The following is a 16,928-nucleotide window of genomic DNA, read 5'->3' on the forward strand; positions in this document are numbered from 1 at the left end:
AGGTGGGGTAGGATAGGGGTGTGAGTGTGTACTTATGGGTCGTCGTACAAAATACAAAACACGCCGCCACGGCTAAATGCAAAAAAAGAAAAAAAGAAAATAGCCAAAGTCACCTTAGAGCAAACACACGAGCTCCGTTTGTGCAGGTGACATCACTGCGGAGCTGCAACAAGGATTGTTTTGGAGGATTACTCCAGGATTACAATGAGCGGAGTAACACCTCTGGTTTGTGCTACATGCATTTATTCAGTTACATGGATTGAATAAGGAACACAGAAACGCACATATATGAAAACAATGTTGTTGTTTTTTTCTATTTAAAATCGGAATTAAAACTTCCTTCCTGTCTTTTCATGTATGTGAAGACAAAGACAGCCTGAATTTGAACCTGTACTGAAGACTTGAGGCACTTGAGGTAGTTCCTGTTCAGATTCACTATTAGTCACGGAATACAGTGATGTTGAATAAACATCTTTAATAGCTGCGGTCTTACGTAATGACAACGTTCGTGTGACCTGAACGCATTAGCATGTTCCTGCCTCATTACCGTCAAGTTATTACAGCATAGGGGACACCTGCAAAATATGTGCATTCTTCCCCCAGAGTAGTGAAAAAGCCCTGGACATTGCAGCTTTGTGCCTTTGCATACACAAATAAGTATTCCAGGGTATTTAGTGGTGCCGTTATTGTTGACTGAACTTCTGCAAAGTAATCTCATGTAGGAACATTTATGTAGCAGTCTACAAGGCAAAATATTGAAATGAATCAATTCAGTTTTAAAGGTGAAACATTTTAAATGATGAAGTCCACAATTTGTTTTTAAGTGTGTAAATATGGTTTTGCCATGCCTGAGATAATGGATTATCTTTGCTCATTTTGCATTAAAGTAAAAAAAGACATACTTGCTAATGACAGAAAGATACTTGTGGGGTTTTTTTTGTTTTGTTTTTTGTTTTTTTTTGTTTTTACACACGGTATTTTCTGTGCCCAGTAGATAAACTCTTAGAAGTGGGCTGACGTCCATGTGCAATAAATCTCAGTGCTCTTCACAGTCTGCTGTAGTTTATCCACAAAGGAAACCCTCCCAGCTTTGCTGCACACTGGCTGATAACATGTACTTCTCCTCTGGCGTCTCGCTCATGAAAGTGAACTTGGCTCTGAAAGGCTGCTCTAAGTCAACATTCTGCCTGTAAATCAGCAACCGAGGGCAACAAATCCCGCCCGTCCTCGGAGTGCTGGCAGCTGGAGAGTGTCGCTTGGCAGGAGTGTGGCAGGGGTGTGGCAGGAGTGTGGCAGGGGTGTGGGCAGCGAGGGAGCTATTGGAGCTGGAGGAGCGCTCGGCCATGGTCAGGCCGGTGCATTGGCTCCAGGGGGAAGCGGTCACAGGTACGCAAGTGCTGGAGGGGCCAAGAGACCGCTTTCGTCCTGCTGGTGTGGGCAGAGCTCCGGGAGTGAGGCCAGGGGTGAGTCGTTAGGCCTGGGCACGGGCCGAGGGGTGGCGCCGACGTCCAGAGTGGAGCCGGTAACCGGCGGCGCTGACTTCGCCAGCAGGAGCCAGTCCCTGTAGGCAGCCTCGCTGTAACCGCTGTGAGCGCGGGTCACCACGGAGACCGGTTGCCCAAAGTACTGGAGGTTGTGCGAGGCCGCCACATCTGCCAGGCCCCCGCCCGGCACCGAGGACGCTGGCATGCCCACCATACCCGCGCCCTGACAGGTGTGCGCTGGCCACGCCGTTGCCTTGCCCTTGTGGTCCTTCTTATACTTCATGCGGCGGTTCTGGAACCAGATCTTGATCTGCCGGTCAGTGAGCTTCAACAGAGAGGCCATCTCGAGGCGCCGTGGGCGACACAGGTAGGCGCTGTAGTGGAACTCCTTCTCCAGCTCCAGGAGCTGAGAGGAGGTGAACGCGGCGCGCCCCCGCTTCCTGCCAGGGCCGCTGTCATTCTTCCTCACTCCCTCTGGAGAGCAGGCTTCGCTGCTCCTGCACGCCGATGCACCTGGGAAAACACAGAGAGACGGAGTGCTAAAAATACATCCTGTCTGAGGGCTGTCGAATTAGTATGTGTTCTTAACCCCCCATGGAAGTGTGCCTAAATCCCCTCGGACAGTCTCAGTCATCTTCTGATTTTAGGTCGCCAACTGCTCCTTAAAACTTGTTTGTGAGGAGGACACATGTTTTGCGGGGAGCACATGTTAATATATCACGCACACAAAAGTTGAATGTACGATATCTGTACCATGCTTTTAAGTAAATCAGAACACTTCCACCAATGCACCTTTCCAGTCACAAACCACTCATGAATATCCCAACAAAGAATGAATTCTCGGTGAAAGTCATTTAGTGTAAAAGGGACATAAGTTTACATTTAGTTCTGTTGGTGATTCAGCTTCATATTCTACAGATTTTGGATACAAATCGGTCAGTGTTTTCCTCACAAGATGAACCCTTCCTATGACTGGATTTTGCCATTAATCTAATCTCCAAGTTAACTTCATACTGCAACCGCCAGTATTTTCTCCCAGTATTGTCTAACGCACACCAATTTACTGATCTTAATAACATGTCTTGAGTCCTTTGGTTGACATTTGGTTCCCAAAGTGGCTCATTTTATGGTAAGACAAGTTGAGTGAACTTGGAGCAAAAGGGTCATGTGACTATCGTCCAGGATCATCTGGAGGGGCTGGCGTACATGGTCCCACATTCAGTGGAGCTCAGTTAAACACTTCTACTTTTTTTTAAGGGAGCCCAGCACTGCAGTCTGAGTCCCACAGGAATCGTGCTGTATGCTTGTGGCCCTGTCAGGAGGAGCTGGAAGAAGCCCTGGCAGGTGCTAAATGCTCAGCCCTGCTCCCATCTCAACACTCTCTTCCTTTCCTTTGTCTGAGAGCCCCTCGGCTGACGTTTCTACTATACACAGGAGAACGTGTGGCGGCGATTCAAGTTGAAATAGGCTGAAAAAACCTGAGTGTGCATACCATGCCTGTGTTTAATTCCCACTATGAGAAACAAAGGTAGTGATCTCCATAAAATATTAATTCCTGTGCACATTCCCAGTGTGCTTTTCCCTGGAAAGTTAAGTAAATTGAATATTTTCAGTCCCATAAAACACAAAAACTCATCTTTAGAGGGAAAGCATTACAACAAATCAAAATCCTTGTATATTTCAGAAAGGTTTAATAATTGTGTTTTTAATTATTCCAGTGAGTAAGAGCACTTTCCATCGTTACTTAATTGCCTGTCCCACGCGCTCAGCAGTGGCCGTACATTCAAACACACTGTTTTTCTACACAGCAGTTTCTCAGAGCGGTGAAACGGAGCGAATTCATCTCAGGAATTCTCCTCCAACGCTCTCACTCTCAACAATAACTGAACCACTTAGTGGTCCTCATTCATCTTATTGGACACATCTTATAAGCATTAGTGTTGAACATGAAATGAAGCATTACAGTAGTCTTTGTTTTCTGTTGATCATTATAAACAATGGCCTTATAGCCAAAGTGAAGATTTTACTCCACTTTTTTGGGGAAAAAAGTGAACTTTAAAAAGACCAAACAATGCTGTACATCACTGCAGAACACTATAGTTATTGAAACAGGAGGTAAATTAGTATTGATTCATTGATAAAGAAGCATGATTAACAGCTCGGTCGTCTAATGAATAACTGGTTGTCATTTAACTGATGCCAGTGCATGAGTGACAAATCATGCTAATGTCAAACCAAACCTGGCTTAATTCCTTATTGACCGATTGATGATTTATAGATCTGATTTACTGCACACAGCAGTCTACATATGATCTCAATTAATTTATTCTTCAGCAACAAAGATTTCAAACCTGAATGGCAGAAGTTTGGTGTTTCAGGACTTGGAGTAGATTGTGCCTCTCTCATCCAAGGATACACAGTCTTGAAGAAGATGCTGCCTTTAGTGCTAGCTCCTTTAGCTTTCACCAAGCCATTGTCAGTTTGCTCCACCTGGTCCATGCAGTGAGGTCGAATCCCATTCGTAGTTCGGCTCACATCAGAATAGGGTATATGCGGTTGTTGAAGGAAAACATGGTCTTGCAAGTCCCACACATGGCCTGCACTGTGCTCTTTTCTGCGCGCGATAAGTTCGTCAGACTCGAACGCAGAACTGTCCTCCTGTAGAATACACGGAGAACATTGCTGGTCCACAGAACGAAGATGTTGATGTTTAAAAAGTATTTTGGGCATATAACTGTCATCAGTGTGTAGTTCGTGGTAAGTTACCGTTTGCATTTTGAACGCGCCTTGTCTAATTACTCAAGTTCGATTATTAATCTTGTTTGGCTCAGGCACGACACTCACACGTATTTAATTGTCTGGCAACACGGGTAAACCCCTGAGTCACGTGGGGCCGTCCTCCAATAGCCTGTCGCAGTAGATGATGCCTGAGTTGCAAAGTGTCCGCGAGGAACTTCTTGGCGAAGGAGGACGCCGTCTCCGTCTCCATGCAGCTCCCCTGTTATTATCTCGAGTGATGATCTCGAGTGAACCTGTAGAAAAAAATAAGTCAATGATAGGGATGGAGAGTTTAGACACTACGTGCTTAGAGAAGACACGGTGGGAGAGGGAGAGAGAAAAGGGGAAATTCAAATGGACGGAGAGAAATGGAGTGCGTGAACCACTGGGATCTAGTCTTATCTTGCTCTGCCCTTTGGATTGCAGAATACAAAATGTGCTCTCCGTGAAATTAAACGAACGGAGACTTGATACAGAACTGTTTTAAATTTCTGATACTGTTGCGGTAGGTATACTGAAATGCAAATATACATGCATACATGTGTATATAATCTTAATATATCGTGACATACATTTGCTGTCTCCTGTTTTGGAATATTTTCTTTTTCAGAAAGACCTACGATATATTGTTTTACAAATGTACTGAATTAAAATGCATCTTTATTAAAGGCTGTTTTTATCAGTGACTCCAACTTGTTCGTGTCACATTTATCGTCACTGTTATGGGCCATAACGTGCAGGCTATGTGAGTAAATGACTATTCGCTGTTCGAATAGGCTATTCGCATAATAACTAATATATAATGTTTATTAAAGCTTGGTAATGCTTGGTAAGTAGATGAAGTGGCAGTTTTATGTCAACCGGATTACTTATTACCATTTATCATCAATATTATACTTGTTTTTACCTGTGGTAGCTAAAACATCAATGGCACAATTGGGTGTGGCCAGACAAAGGAAATTTGACAATCATTGTCACAGACAATGCAGAGCACAAAAGAGTAACCCTTGAGTTAGTATTCTGTGCTATATCGTGATGCTGCCTATCACCAGACTTAAACTTTGTTCTTGTGGGGTCCATAGAAAAGTTTTCTTGCCTATAACTTGATTCTTTAGTTACACCGAGTCAATATTTTAAGAAGATTTTAGAATGAAAATGACCAAAAACAATGCCTTGAACAAAGGATCCGAGATCGTGTATCTAGATGATAAAATCATAACAGGTATTGGTGAGAAGTTATGTACTGCTGGAACTCCTTGAAGTCTGACGATATTTTATCACTAAGTAGTTTTAGAGTAACGTGGTTTGATATTAAAAAGTAGAAGCGTGTTAGCCGCTAGAAAGTTACGCCCTCTAATGTCACCTAGCCACTGAAGTGGTGAAACCGTTGACTGTGTTTAGCCTACTAGGCTACAAGCCCACTGACTTCATGCTTCAGTTACTTTTGCATTCATAGACGTTTATTACACACATACGTGCGTATTAAATGAACATCTATATTTGTTTTAAAAGGTCCATTCTAATTCATGTACGAAACTTAAAAAAAAATCTATTTATTAATTACAATATTTACAATATTTATTTTTATTGTGATAAACGGCCGGCAAATGTTTAATGGGCATAGTTTCGTCCGATCGAAGGCTATTTATCATTTATCATTTGAACTTCGCATTTCCCTCTTTCTTTATACACACGTTGGAAAAGCTCAGCTAAAAGCCTCCTACAACTTCCCTAACTTGTAAAAAGGCCTAACCGGTTCAATTGCGCCTTCTCGGTACCTGTTATTATAACACCAGCTCTCCATGTTGGCGAGCTAGATTAGGCTATCTCCAGAAATATATACACTCTTAAAATTATAGAAATAAAATTTGTTCTTATTATATAATTGCAATTATATATATATATATATATATATATATATATATATATATATATATATATATATATATATATATATATATATATATATATATATATAATTTTTTTTTTTAATTTTTTTTTTTATACATCTCACGGACACGCTTCGATCTCCGACGCGGTTTGGCTACTTTTTTTTTTCGTACACATCCCAACCTACTGAGGAATCCAGAAACTAGAGTGGTCCTTGGAAAAAGGAGGCGTGTCATATTTCGGAGGGGCTTAAGATGGAAGATAACACATGGAGTAAAGAGATGAGCTGTGTCAGGTATCCAATCGAATATCACGTCAAATGGAATATTTCGTTTCCCTCATAGTGCGACCAGGAAGCCTCACGCGGAGCAAACAGCCACTTTCGTCGCCTCATAATTCTACTACAAACCCTTCTTACTATTTATTTCATTTCAAGCACACAGGTTTCCTAGTCAGAGCATAACAGACCATTCATAAAGCCTTTATTAAGGAAGAATATGAAGAGGGGACTCGTGCACCTATCCTCTTCAATTGTAACTGTAAAATCAATCTTGTTTTAGGAACGATTTGTTATTTAGAGTTCAGTGAATTGCTGTCACAAGGCTTGTCAAATAGAAGCATTCACTATGCATATTACAAGTCCGGCTTCTGCCGTGCTGCAGCGCCATTAACTTGAAATATTACTGCGCTCAAGTGTGCAGTGAATGCAAGCGTAGACCTGCTCATTCCGTGACCGCAAATGAATTAAAGACCCAAAGAGATGCACTTCATATGACGCTGTTCTACCTACAGGACATATGCTTTCTATTATTATTGCTATTATTATTGCTATTATTATTATTATTATTATTATTATTATTATTATTATTATTATTATTATTAGAGTAGTAGTAGTAGTAGTAGTAGTAGTAGTAGTAGTAGTAGTAGTATTGTAGTCTGTTTTTGTTCAATGTAATTTTCATATCCATACGTTTTAACACTCTTTTCACTAGACTCCCTACGCGGCCTATCCCTTTCCCACTGTGTGAAAGTAGGCCGATATAGAAATTTCCTAATTAAGGTAAGTTTGTTCCAGTGTCTAATGTCGCTAAGGCCATTCAGTAGAACTGAAAAGGAATCTTTGATGTACTGGCTCAGCAAGACCACAACTCAGCGCCTCCGCGAGTATACTACAATTCTCCGTGAACTCTGTTTGAACCACGATGTTGGCAATAAATCATTTTTCTTTCTCTCACAAAAGCGCGCCGGTCGCTCTGGGTGTCAACCCTTTTATAATTCCTCCTTACCTTCTGCGCTCTTGTGGTTGCTGACACAAACAGCTGCGTGGAACATCGATAAAACCCGCGCTTAAGCCGTTTCTTGCAAAGATAAAGCTCTATGCAAAGGGCTAAGAACGAGAGTATGGCAGAGGTTGGCAGCTATAACAAAATCATAGCAAAGCGCCAAGGACGGGTAAGCGCTCGCGCGCTCGCGTGGGCTTGCGTGTATAACGTTCTGTTGCAATGTTCTCCTCTGTGTATTATAACCTTTTTTTTCCCCACCACATTTCAACAAACATTTCAATTGTCTTGCCTTTGTGAAGTCAAAAGAGGCATAGCTTTAAGTCTTTATAGGAAATAAATCGACCTGCTACTGTTTTGGTTCGTTTTGTTTTCCCTCATAAAAAGCTATATATATTTTCCTTGTTGCTGCACCACTCGTACTACTCTGATGGCTTTCCTCAATAAGAGCATTAGTAATCTGTTAATGTTTTTCCATGGTCCGGAGTAGAACAGATAAGGGAGAGGGAGAAAAAGAGTGGCCAAGAAAGGATGTTAATGGCCAGAGGATGTTGCGGGTTATAACGATGCATACAAATTGACCTGTCTTAGAAAAGCAAAGACAAGATGTATAGCATCAGTGACCTGCATTGCTGTAAACATCGAACACCTATTATAAGGGCGTTCAAGTCGAGGGCATTTATATTTGCAAAAATAAATGTGTATAATGACACATGAAAATAACACGTGGGGATCATTTTCTAAAAGTGACATGACGCAACCTCCCATGTCCAAGGACTAGCACGCACATAGCAACCTGTTACCACTGGTGCAAGTTTTAAATGGAGATTGCATAGCTTTACTCTTACGGCGCTTGGCAGAAGGTTTCTATCCAGAGAGACATACATAGTTACACTGGGAATCGAACCCATGACCTTGCTGTGAATAGCACTATGTTTAACCAGGTGAGCTAAAAGTGCAGGAGCAGTGGAGCAGCTATGTCAGTTGTTGACCTGATAAACACTAATATTTTTCCATATATTTTCCATAAACCCGTCTTTTTAAAAAGCTAGCTGTCTAGTTTTAGTCCTCACTAACATACATTCCAATCGCAGAGGCAAACATTAATAAGGCACAATATATTAAAAGATTGGGCTTACACTTCCTCTTATGTTTTCCTTATATCATCTTATCTGATTATTCTTTTCTAATGAGCTACTTGGCAAGTTGCCTTTTTTGTTAGAAATAATGAACAGAATGAGTTATGAAGTAAGATGAAAATACGGTAATAAATAGCTGAACACATCATTGTTAGATATAAAACACCGCATGAGTGTTTTATTTAATCAAAGAGACTACTGTTAATTAAGTAATAAGTATTGTAATACATATCAAGAAAAGTATGAATACTCATTTGAAACTCAAGCATTTTGTTATTATTTTAATGTTTTGCGACAAAAACTCCTAGGATGCTTTAATTTTGCATACACATCTTTTATAAATACCTTAGATTTAGATGATATATGTTTGTTTTTGGGAACAAATGGTGTCAATATGGCTAATATTGCATAAATGCACTCAAAATCCACATTTGCGTATTCTTGCCTTGTGCGTAAAAAGCTAGTTTAAGAATGCCACTTTTGTGTTTTTGTCTTTGAAAAGATGACATTAATCACCGCACACAGCAGCGCGTCTCGTGACCTCCTCGTGACCGCATATGTTTAGACACATTGCAGACACCCCAGCGGACTGGACAAAGGTCTCAGCACCGACTCAAACATCTTAAACCATGTCACAGAAAGGCAGATCTTTCCATAAAAGAATATTTCGGTTTAGAACATTTCAACTGCCTTAAGATGAAATCAGTCGGTCGTTATTCTCTCTGTTTTGAAACAGAAGGCAATTTTTCACTTGTAGCTAGTAGACTCAGCTGGTTTTAGAGAATCTTGTTTCTCAGAATTAAATATAGATTTTCATTAGATTATATTGGTCTTGAAAGCTTGCACACTATCTTGTGTCTTCAACTATGCCTCTCAGACAAGGAGTACCGTGTTTCATTATGAAGAGACATAGATCTCCACTTAAAGACAAGCCATGGTAAATGCCTCATGTGATATTGATGAGTTTAGTAGGAGGTGGATTATATGGCTTTGGAGATTCCTTCATCTTGTTCCAAACATGTCACAAGACTTCTAATGACCTCTTTGTGTTAAGACTGTAGATGAGCATGGTTTCTGAGACATATCTCCAAGAGGATGGTGTGGTGTCCACCTTTTTCTTTCCACACACACACACACACACAGACAGAGAGAGAGAGAAAGAGAGAGAGAGAGAGAGAGAGAGAGAGAGAGAGAGAGAGAGAGAGAAGACCTATCATCTTTTTTTGCTGTTTGAAAGCATCTGTAATACCAGCTGTTCACAGGTGGCCTTGGATCTATACACAGGTCATACCTAATCCTGTTCTTTTAACAAGCCCTGGCACTGCCCATGTCTTCAGCTTCTCCTGAGTGTTCATGTTATGTTGTATTAGCTGTAATACCACAGGGAGCATTAAGATGACAAGCAGACTAAATGAATGGTCTTAAAAACCAAACTCAAGGCAGAAATATTCGGGGCTTCTTTGCCTTGCACTGATATGAAAAGCCCTTTTTTTTCTGTTTCATAGCCTAAACCTTTCATAGAATTGGAAGTCTTCAAGTGCTGTGCTTTCATAAAGTGTCAAATCACAGAAAGGCTTATCGAGGCACCTGGCACACTACAACCCAGGACTATAATCAAAAAAGTGACTTTACTCCATTCACAAATCTTAATTAGATGAAGTAAGAGAATACTGTAGAAAGTCAAGCATATTAAAACGTGTTAGAGTCTGATATTAGTCTTTGGTGTATGACGGAGAAATCTGGGTACTGGTCTCACTGCTCATACTACAGTTTTCATGCTTCTTTAAATATTATTGCTCTGTAGGTCTGGTTCCTCTCATACCAAAGAAGCTTAAGAAACCATATAGGATATGCAAACTTTTTAATGTGTAATATAACCCATGAAATAGGCCTATTAGAATCTTATGACTCCATTAAAACACCTCAAAGAACCTATTAAAGGTCTAAAAGAAAAGGCAATATATGCTAAGAGATTCACACATTTATGTTAATTTACAAAGGTATATACATAATTGCATATAGGTAAGCAAATAATCTGGCAGTATTTATAATATACTGAACTTATTTTGACTACTTTTAAGTTTCCTGGAAGCTCAAATGCACAACACTTATTATAAATATTGATATTTTTTTCTTGTTGTACAGATTGTAGGAGCATGTTTATGGATGTTAAATTGTATAGGATGGATTTTCATATTTTCATTGAAGGCCATATTTTAAAGCCATGACATTGCAACAGCAGTCTATTTTGATAGGTCTATATTTTTGACTACATCTGTATTTTTTATTTTTTTTATTTTATTTTTTTTACACAAAATTCAGAATACAGCATAGTTTTAAACTGTTGTGCAATTTAAACATGGAAGAATACAAAGATTCACAGCAATAGACACTGTGGCGTCATGTGAGCACATTTTGAAATTTGAATTGCATATCTCTATATCTCGGGAGGATAAATAATACTTTTTCTCTCTTTTTTGTAGGCTAGTAACACGTTACTAGCTCGCCGCTCGTGAAATGGCCGGCAACATGCAGCAGAACCTGCACGTTCTCAGAAATCAACCTGCACGGTCTCAGACGTCATAGAAATAAAGATATTTCACGAGCTCACCGCATTTTAGCGTGAAACATTTAACACCTGTTAATTTACACAATTTCTTTTCTGAATATATATTTTTATCATAAACCTGGGGAATTTTCGTCGAACAGTTTACTGTTGTTGGAAGTACGCTACGTAGCCTATTCATTTTGACTGACTTTTGCTCTTTAGTTATTATGGCTCTTATGTTTTCAGTGTCAATCTCTTCACCAGAGTAGGAAAGCCATTGCATTCGGTGTCACAGTAAGTGTAAGGGTTAAGGGGTAAGACCTCGGAACAAAGATTATGGAGATTGTGTTAGCTAGTGGACCCAGGCGGTGTATGCACGCACTGCATGCTCACATTCTTTAGTAAAACACTTGAACACAACAATTAAAATAGAATTAGAGGCAATCCCGGGCCAAGGCACGGCTTAGCTACATTTTGAGGTGAAACTGATTTGCGAAATTATGGTTTATTTTCGTCGCACTGGTCGAAGTCGGAAAGTCTACGACTCTGGAAAATAGCATGGTGACCTCCGTTTCAACTCTGCACCCTTTTTGTGTTGGTGCCACGGCCGCGTTTACACAGACCACCTCGTAACAATGCTAAAGACCGGCACCTTTCAACACTAACTAAATTACTTTAAGAAGACACTTATACAACAAAAAAGCTATTTGAAGTACACACATGTGCAGTAGCATGCGTTCTAGGTTTCTTAAAATTAATATAGGAAAGGGGTATATTTTAAATGTAATAGCCTATAATTGCTTTCAAGAGAGTGTTATGCGTTTATAAAGGAATCTGCAATGGTTTAGGAAACAGATTATGTTGAGGACTGCAGGGTTTTGCTATTTGCAGGCTACAGACAAAAATAGCCCTGTCGAATATTATTTATTTGGTAGTAATTCGACTTGCTTAGTATTATGGAGCTTTGGAGTCTTTTTTATTTGATAATTATTTAAATTGTAAATAAGTAAAATGTGCTTGTGTGCTTAGTTAACATCCTCAAATGGGAATTTTAAAATTAGGGTTTTAACTAATGAGTAAAATCAACTTGATTGCACAAGGGAAAAAAACCTATAAAACTGATCGAGCGCTCTAGAAACACTAGACTATGTCTGATTTCCAGCTTGTGTTGCTCAGCTCTGTTTCTTGGTTCCTCTAGTAGTATGCGGTCCCTAAATGGAAATGAAATGTCTTGAAAGCTGATACGAAACAAAAAATGTCTTTATGTTTATTGCATGTATATACATCCTACACATCCATATATCCATATTATATATGATATATATTATATATATATATATATATATATATATTATATATATATATATATATATATATATATATATATATTATATATATATATATACACACATATATATATATATACATATATATATACATCCATATATATATATATATATATATATATATATATATATATATATATGTATGTGTGTGTGTGTGTGTGTGTGTGTGTGTGTGTGTGTGTGTGTGTGTGTGTGTGTGTGTGTGTGTGTGTGTGTGTTTTCAAGGGAGTAAAATATGTGGAGGATAGGAGATAAGGGGTATGCAGAGAAAAAGGACATTTTGGACAGAGGTCCTTCAAGCATGTACTTTCATTAATGTTTCACCTACGTCTTAAACGTTACTGTAGTTTCCTGTATAGGCACATTAGAATTCTATGGGCCAATGTTCGGCCCTTAACAAAATGAACGTTTCAAAACAACTTAAAATGATTGTGCACTCAAGACTCCAAATATACAGTCTATATCTACAGTCTATACTACGTCTTGTTTTAGAACATGAATAGACAGTTTCTGAAACAACAGTTCCAGCTGATATACTTTGCGAGGAAGACATAGTCGAACTATACATTTCCACAATATCACATGTGTATCACATATATCACATATGGATAAAATGAAAATGTTTAAGGAATAATATGTGGTCAATGTAAAAGCAGCACTGTATTTAAATGATTACGTTTTCCATAAATCCTTAACATGACATGCCTAAGCCAAATTTATGTTGCACAAATGAAGCATGTGGTAAGACGCTAGTTACACGCCAGAAGTAAAACTATGATAAGGTTATGATTTAGTGTGCTCTTATTTGACCATTTATAGCGACAAATCACGTTTGGTTAATTTCCAAAAGCCTTGATGGTCAAAGTGATATTTGAATTAAAAATATAATAATATTATGTAAAAATTGCTCAAGATTTAAATTTTAAATGTTCAAGATTTAGTTTTAAACTATCCTTATAGGTGTTAGAAATAGATCCCACGTGATCCCACCGCGCAATATCGTCTCCTCTCAGGGTCAAATGAAGGAAACGGAAACTTAATAAAACACTAACAAGAACCTAACTTACAGAACAGCAGATTCCTTTCCTCTCGACAAATTGTTTATATTGGATTCGAATATAATGCGGGAACCTATTTTCACAATAAACTTTGCTACCTACAGAGGTTTACATAACACTAGTTTTATCTGACTTTAGGTTCTCCGAAAACTAAGCCACCTTGAAATTCCATTGCAAATACTAGCCTAAGCAAATTGCACTATAGGCTGTTGAGCTTGTGAACTCATTCTTCTTGCTAATGTTAAGCTTGGCAGCCGAAGTGTTAGGTGGAAAGGCCTTTGCTGATGGACTGAGGACCATTGTTTACCTGCCCAAAAAGTCTACCATCTGTTATGTGATCCGAGCATGTCACAGTTTAAACGCAGGTTACCTGTTTGGCGCGTGATTGAGAAGGGGAGAATGTGTCCGCACCTGCGTACGTGCACATTTCGGCTACTTATTGTCATTCCTAACGATTATATACGTTTTACTTGTTTCATTGTAAAATGCATTTAAACATATTTTAATGTAATTTAACCGATTTTTAAAAGTGCATTTTAACCTTAAAATGGTCTTGTCTGGCACTGGAGAATTCCAATATTATTATGGTAATCGATTTTTTTTAAGGATTCATTTTTGAAGACGTAATTTTTAAAATAATCGAATCCAGAAAATACATACTGAATTAAGTGGGTATTATATAATTTGAATTTTCTATGGCAATGTCGATTCACTTTATGTCTGTAATATCTGTCTGTATTTAGAAATAGTTATGATCCGACTAAATTCGGTATAATCACCCCCCCCCCCCCCACCCGCCACCAAAAAAAATAAAAATAAATAAAAATAACTTGAAAAGTTCTTGGTGCAGGTGGTGTTCAAATCTTACTCACAAGTCTTGATGGAAGTTAGGACTTTATGGTCTCAGTCCCCCGAAGAAATGATGCCCCCCTGAAGGCCAAACGGTCCTAAGTGTGCGCGCGATTAGTAGCCGAGAGTTCAACGGTTCTTTGTGTCATCCCGTATAGAGTAAAGGGTAACACGATCAGATGTCCCGCTCTGCTGGCATATCAACATAACCTAAAAACTCACAATGAACGCAAGAGTGCGGGCGGCTTCTGTAGGATGCCTGTAGGATACGCACACAGAAGATACACGGTGAGAGAGAGAGCGGGTCACGGGGTGGGAAAGGTCGGCCAACCCGGCCGAAATTAAACTAATGGGACAGAAAATGTGCCCCCAAAGTGAACTCGACTCCTCAGTGTTGCACCAAACTTCAATAAAGTACCCTTTCAGCCTCCCGACATGAAGGCGACAGCATCTCGAATGAGGTTGTCGGCATGCTCCGATTTAGGCGTGCACATTTATTTCTCTCCGCTGTCCAGTCACATAAAGGCTTGTGAATGCAACGCTGGGCCTGCTGTTTTCAAGTGCCTCTCCAAAGTCATGGCCAAGTCAGGACGGTTAGCCAAATCTGTCATATTCTGCTCCTCCGTACTTTCACGTTCCCTGTGCATAATCATATTTTCATTTTGTGCACAATTTAGAGACGTACCTGTACAACATAATGCCTTACAAATGACTGTTGGTGCCCACAAATGATTGATAGTCTAGAATACCTCTCCTTTGTGCCTCACAGCCCCCCACCTAGTAAGCCGTTGTATAATCTTCATTCAAGTCAGGGGGATTTACAATTAATCAAACTCATTCCTTATTTCTCTGAGTCTTTTTGTCATTGCAGAGGCCAACACAAAACAAAACATTTCAACAACAACAAAAAAAAATCTTTCGATAGTTACATTTTGGCAGTATCAAAATTTTAGAGCGTATAAAATTGGCCCATAAATTTCAAAGGTAATATTTTGAAAGAGCTGTAAAGAGCAGGGAGTTCACACTGAATGCCAGTAAAATTCGATACACCGCGTGGTAACCAGGAGCGCCTTATAGTGTGTTTAGCTTTTGGCTGTGACTCGAGGTCTAGGTCTGAGGCGGCGATGACGTCGCCATGCACGGTACCGAGCGCCACTTTTTAAAAGGAGCGCAGTGTTTCGTGGGGAGTGGCCTGAACAATATCTCGGAGGCACGCAAGAGAAGCTTCAACTGTAACAGCGTCCAAATGTCACCTAGTGTATGCTGCAGTGTAGAACAGCACTGCGCAGGCCCGGGGAAATTATTGGACAATAACACGCGTACTTTAGAGACGCCCAGGAGCGGTTTTTTTGTGTGTAATGCTTGTTCCAAAAACATGGTGTTGCTGCAATAAGTTTGGCATCAAAAAACTGGACTTACGTCGTCCTACATTTTGAAAAATTGTACAAGTTACAGTAAGAGGGGCATTGTCCACTCTTTAAAAAATTAAAATTACATTCTATTGAAATAACAGACACTTCAAACGATGTAGCGATCAACACCCTTGCCATCGAAGCCTAATTCAACTAAAAGGTTCCAATAAACATTAAAGTCCATTTTCGGTTTACAGTTCAACAGTAAGACGGTAGTATAACTATAACGGGAGTTGCATTATATTTCTACGGATAAAAAGTCCACCAGATATTCAGCCTTTTTCAATTACATTTTTCCGCTGTTTTTTAGTCTTTGAGGAAAAAAGACAGAAGGGAACATTCCAGGTTAGATACAACAACCCAATGCTTATATTTCTTTGACCTAATAGTGCGCTGAAGTACAAACAATGCACCAATGGACCACAAGGATTGTAGTTCATTTCTTGACTAGTGGCCACTGGTTTTCAAACGCATTTGCAGCCAGTATCCAACCAGTAATGAGCAGGAAGCCGTCCTCTCAACTGAAGAGCGATAAGGTCCCACTCAAAGGCCCGAATTATGTGCCAAGTTAATCGAATACATGTGAGAATGATTAATTGTGTCCGCGTGCGCGTCCCATCCTAAAAGGGAGCGCAGGGTATCTTTTCGTATAGGGAATACGGGGAACTATTCATCATTAATGCGATGCCTTATTTATCCGGTGCTAGCAAACATATTTTTAATATCCTATAAAGACCATTTTAGAGTAAAGTGAGAAGATTGTCCTAACAAATAGACTATGTAGAGCTTATGTATTTTAGGTCTGTCTTTAAATATTTAGAGATTTCAGAATTTATACTTATTGATTTACTGTTATCATAGCTGATATTATTTTTAAAGAAAACGTAAAATTGTATGTCTATCTCTCCCTTGTCAAAAAATGAAAGTATTGGACTAGGGGCGAAATCCCTGATTACAATAGGCTATACATAAATAGACATACATAAATTCACTCAAAGCCTATGTAAAACTAAGAGACACTTACTTTTATTGACCAATATGATTATCACAAATACACTAAACTCGTTTATTGCATCTCACAATAATCTGGTTTTAATAGCCTAAACACAACGCCATCACAACAAAATTAAATGATATTTTAAAA

The 16,928-nt window shown here is 39.3% G+C and overlaps 2 protein-coding genes across 2 annotated transcripts in view; both read right to left on the reverse strand.

Annotated features, from left to right (window-relative positions):
- Positions 1 to 226: 226 nt before the first annotated feature.
- hoxc3a (homeobox C3a) overlaps positions 227 to 16,928 on the reverse strand; it is a 65,183-nt gene continuing 48,481 nt past the window's right edge. Inside the window, 4 exon segments of the mRNA XM_026998799.2 lie at positions 227 to 1,997; positions 3,836 to 4,013; positions 4,016 to 4,142; positions 4,329 to 4,516. Of these exon segments, the coding sequence (XP_026854600.2) occupies positions 1,381 to 1,997; positions 3,836 to 4,013; positions 4,016 to 4,142; positions 4,329 to 4,516 (1,110 nt within the window). The 3' untranslated portion in view covers positions 227 to 1,380.
- Positions 16,789 to 16,928, reverse strand: part of hoxc4a (homeobox C4a) — a 2,185-nt gene continuing 2,045 nt past the window's right edge. The window contains exon 2 of the mRNA XM_026998793.2: positions 16,789 to 16,928. This exon is cut by the window's right edge and continues 856 nt beyond it. The gene's annotated coding sequence lies outside the window, so the exon portion shown is untranslated.

This window comes from Electrophorus electricus, chromosome 22, assembly GCF_013358815.1.
Source record: "Electrophorus electricus isolate fEleEle1 chromosome 22, fEleEle1.pri, whole genome shotgun sequence".
NCBI lineage: Eukaryota > Metazoa > Chordata > Actinopteri > Gymnotiformes > Gymnotidae > Electrophorus > Electrophorus electricus.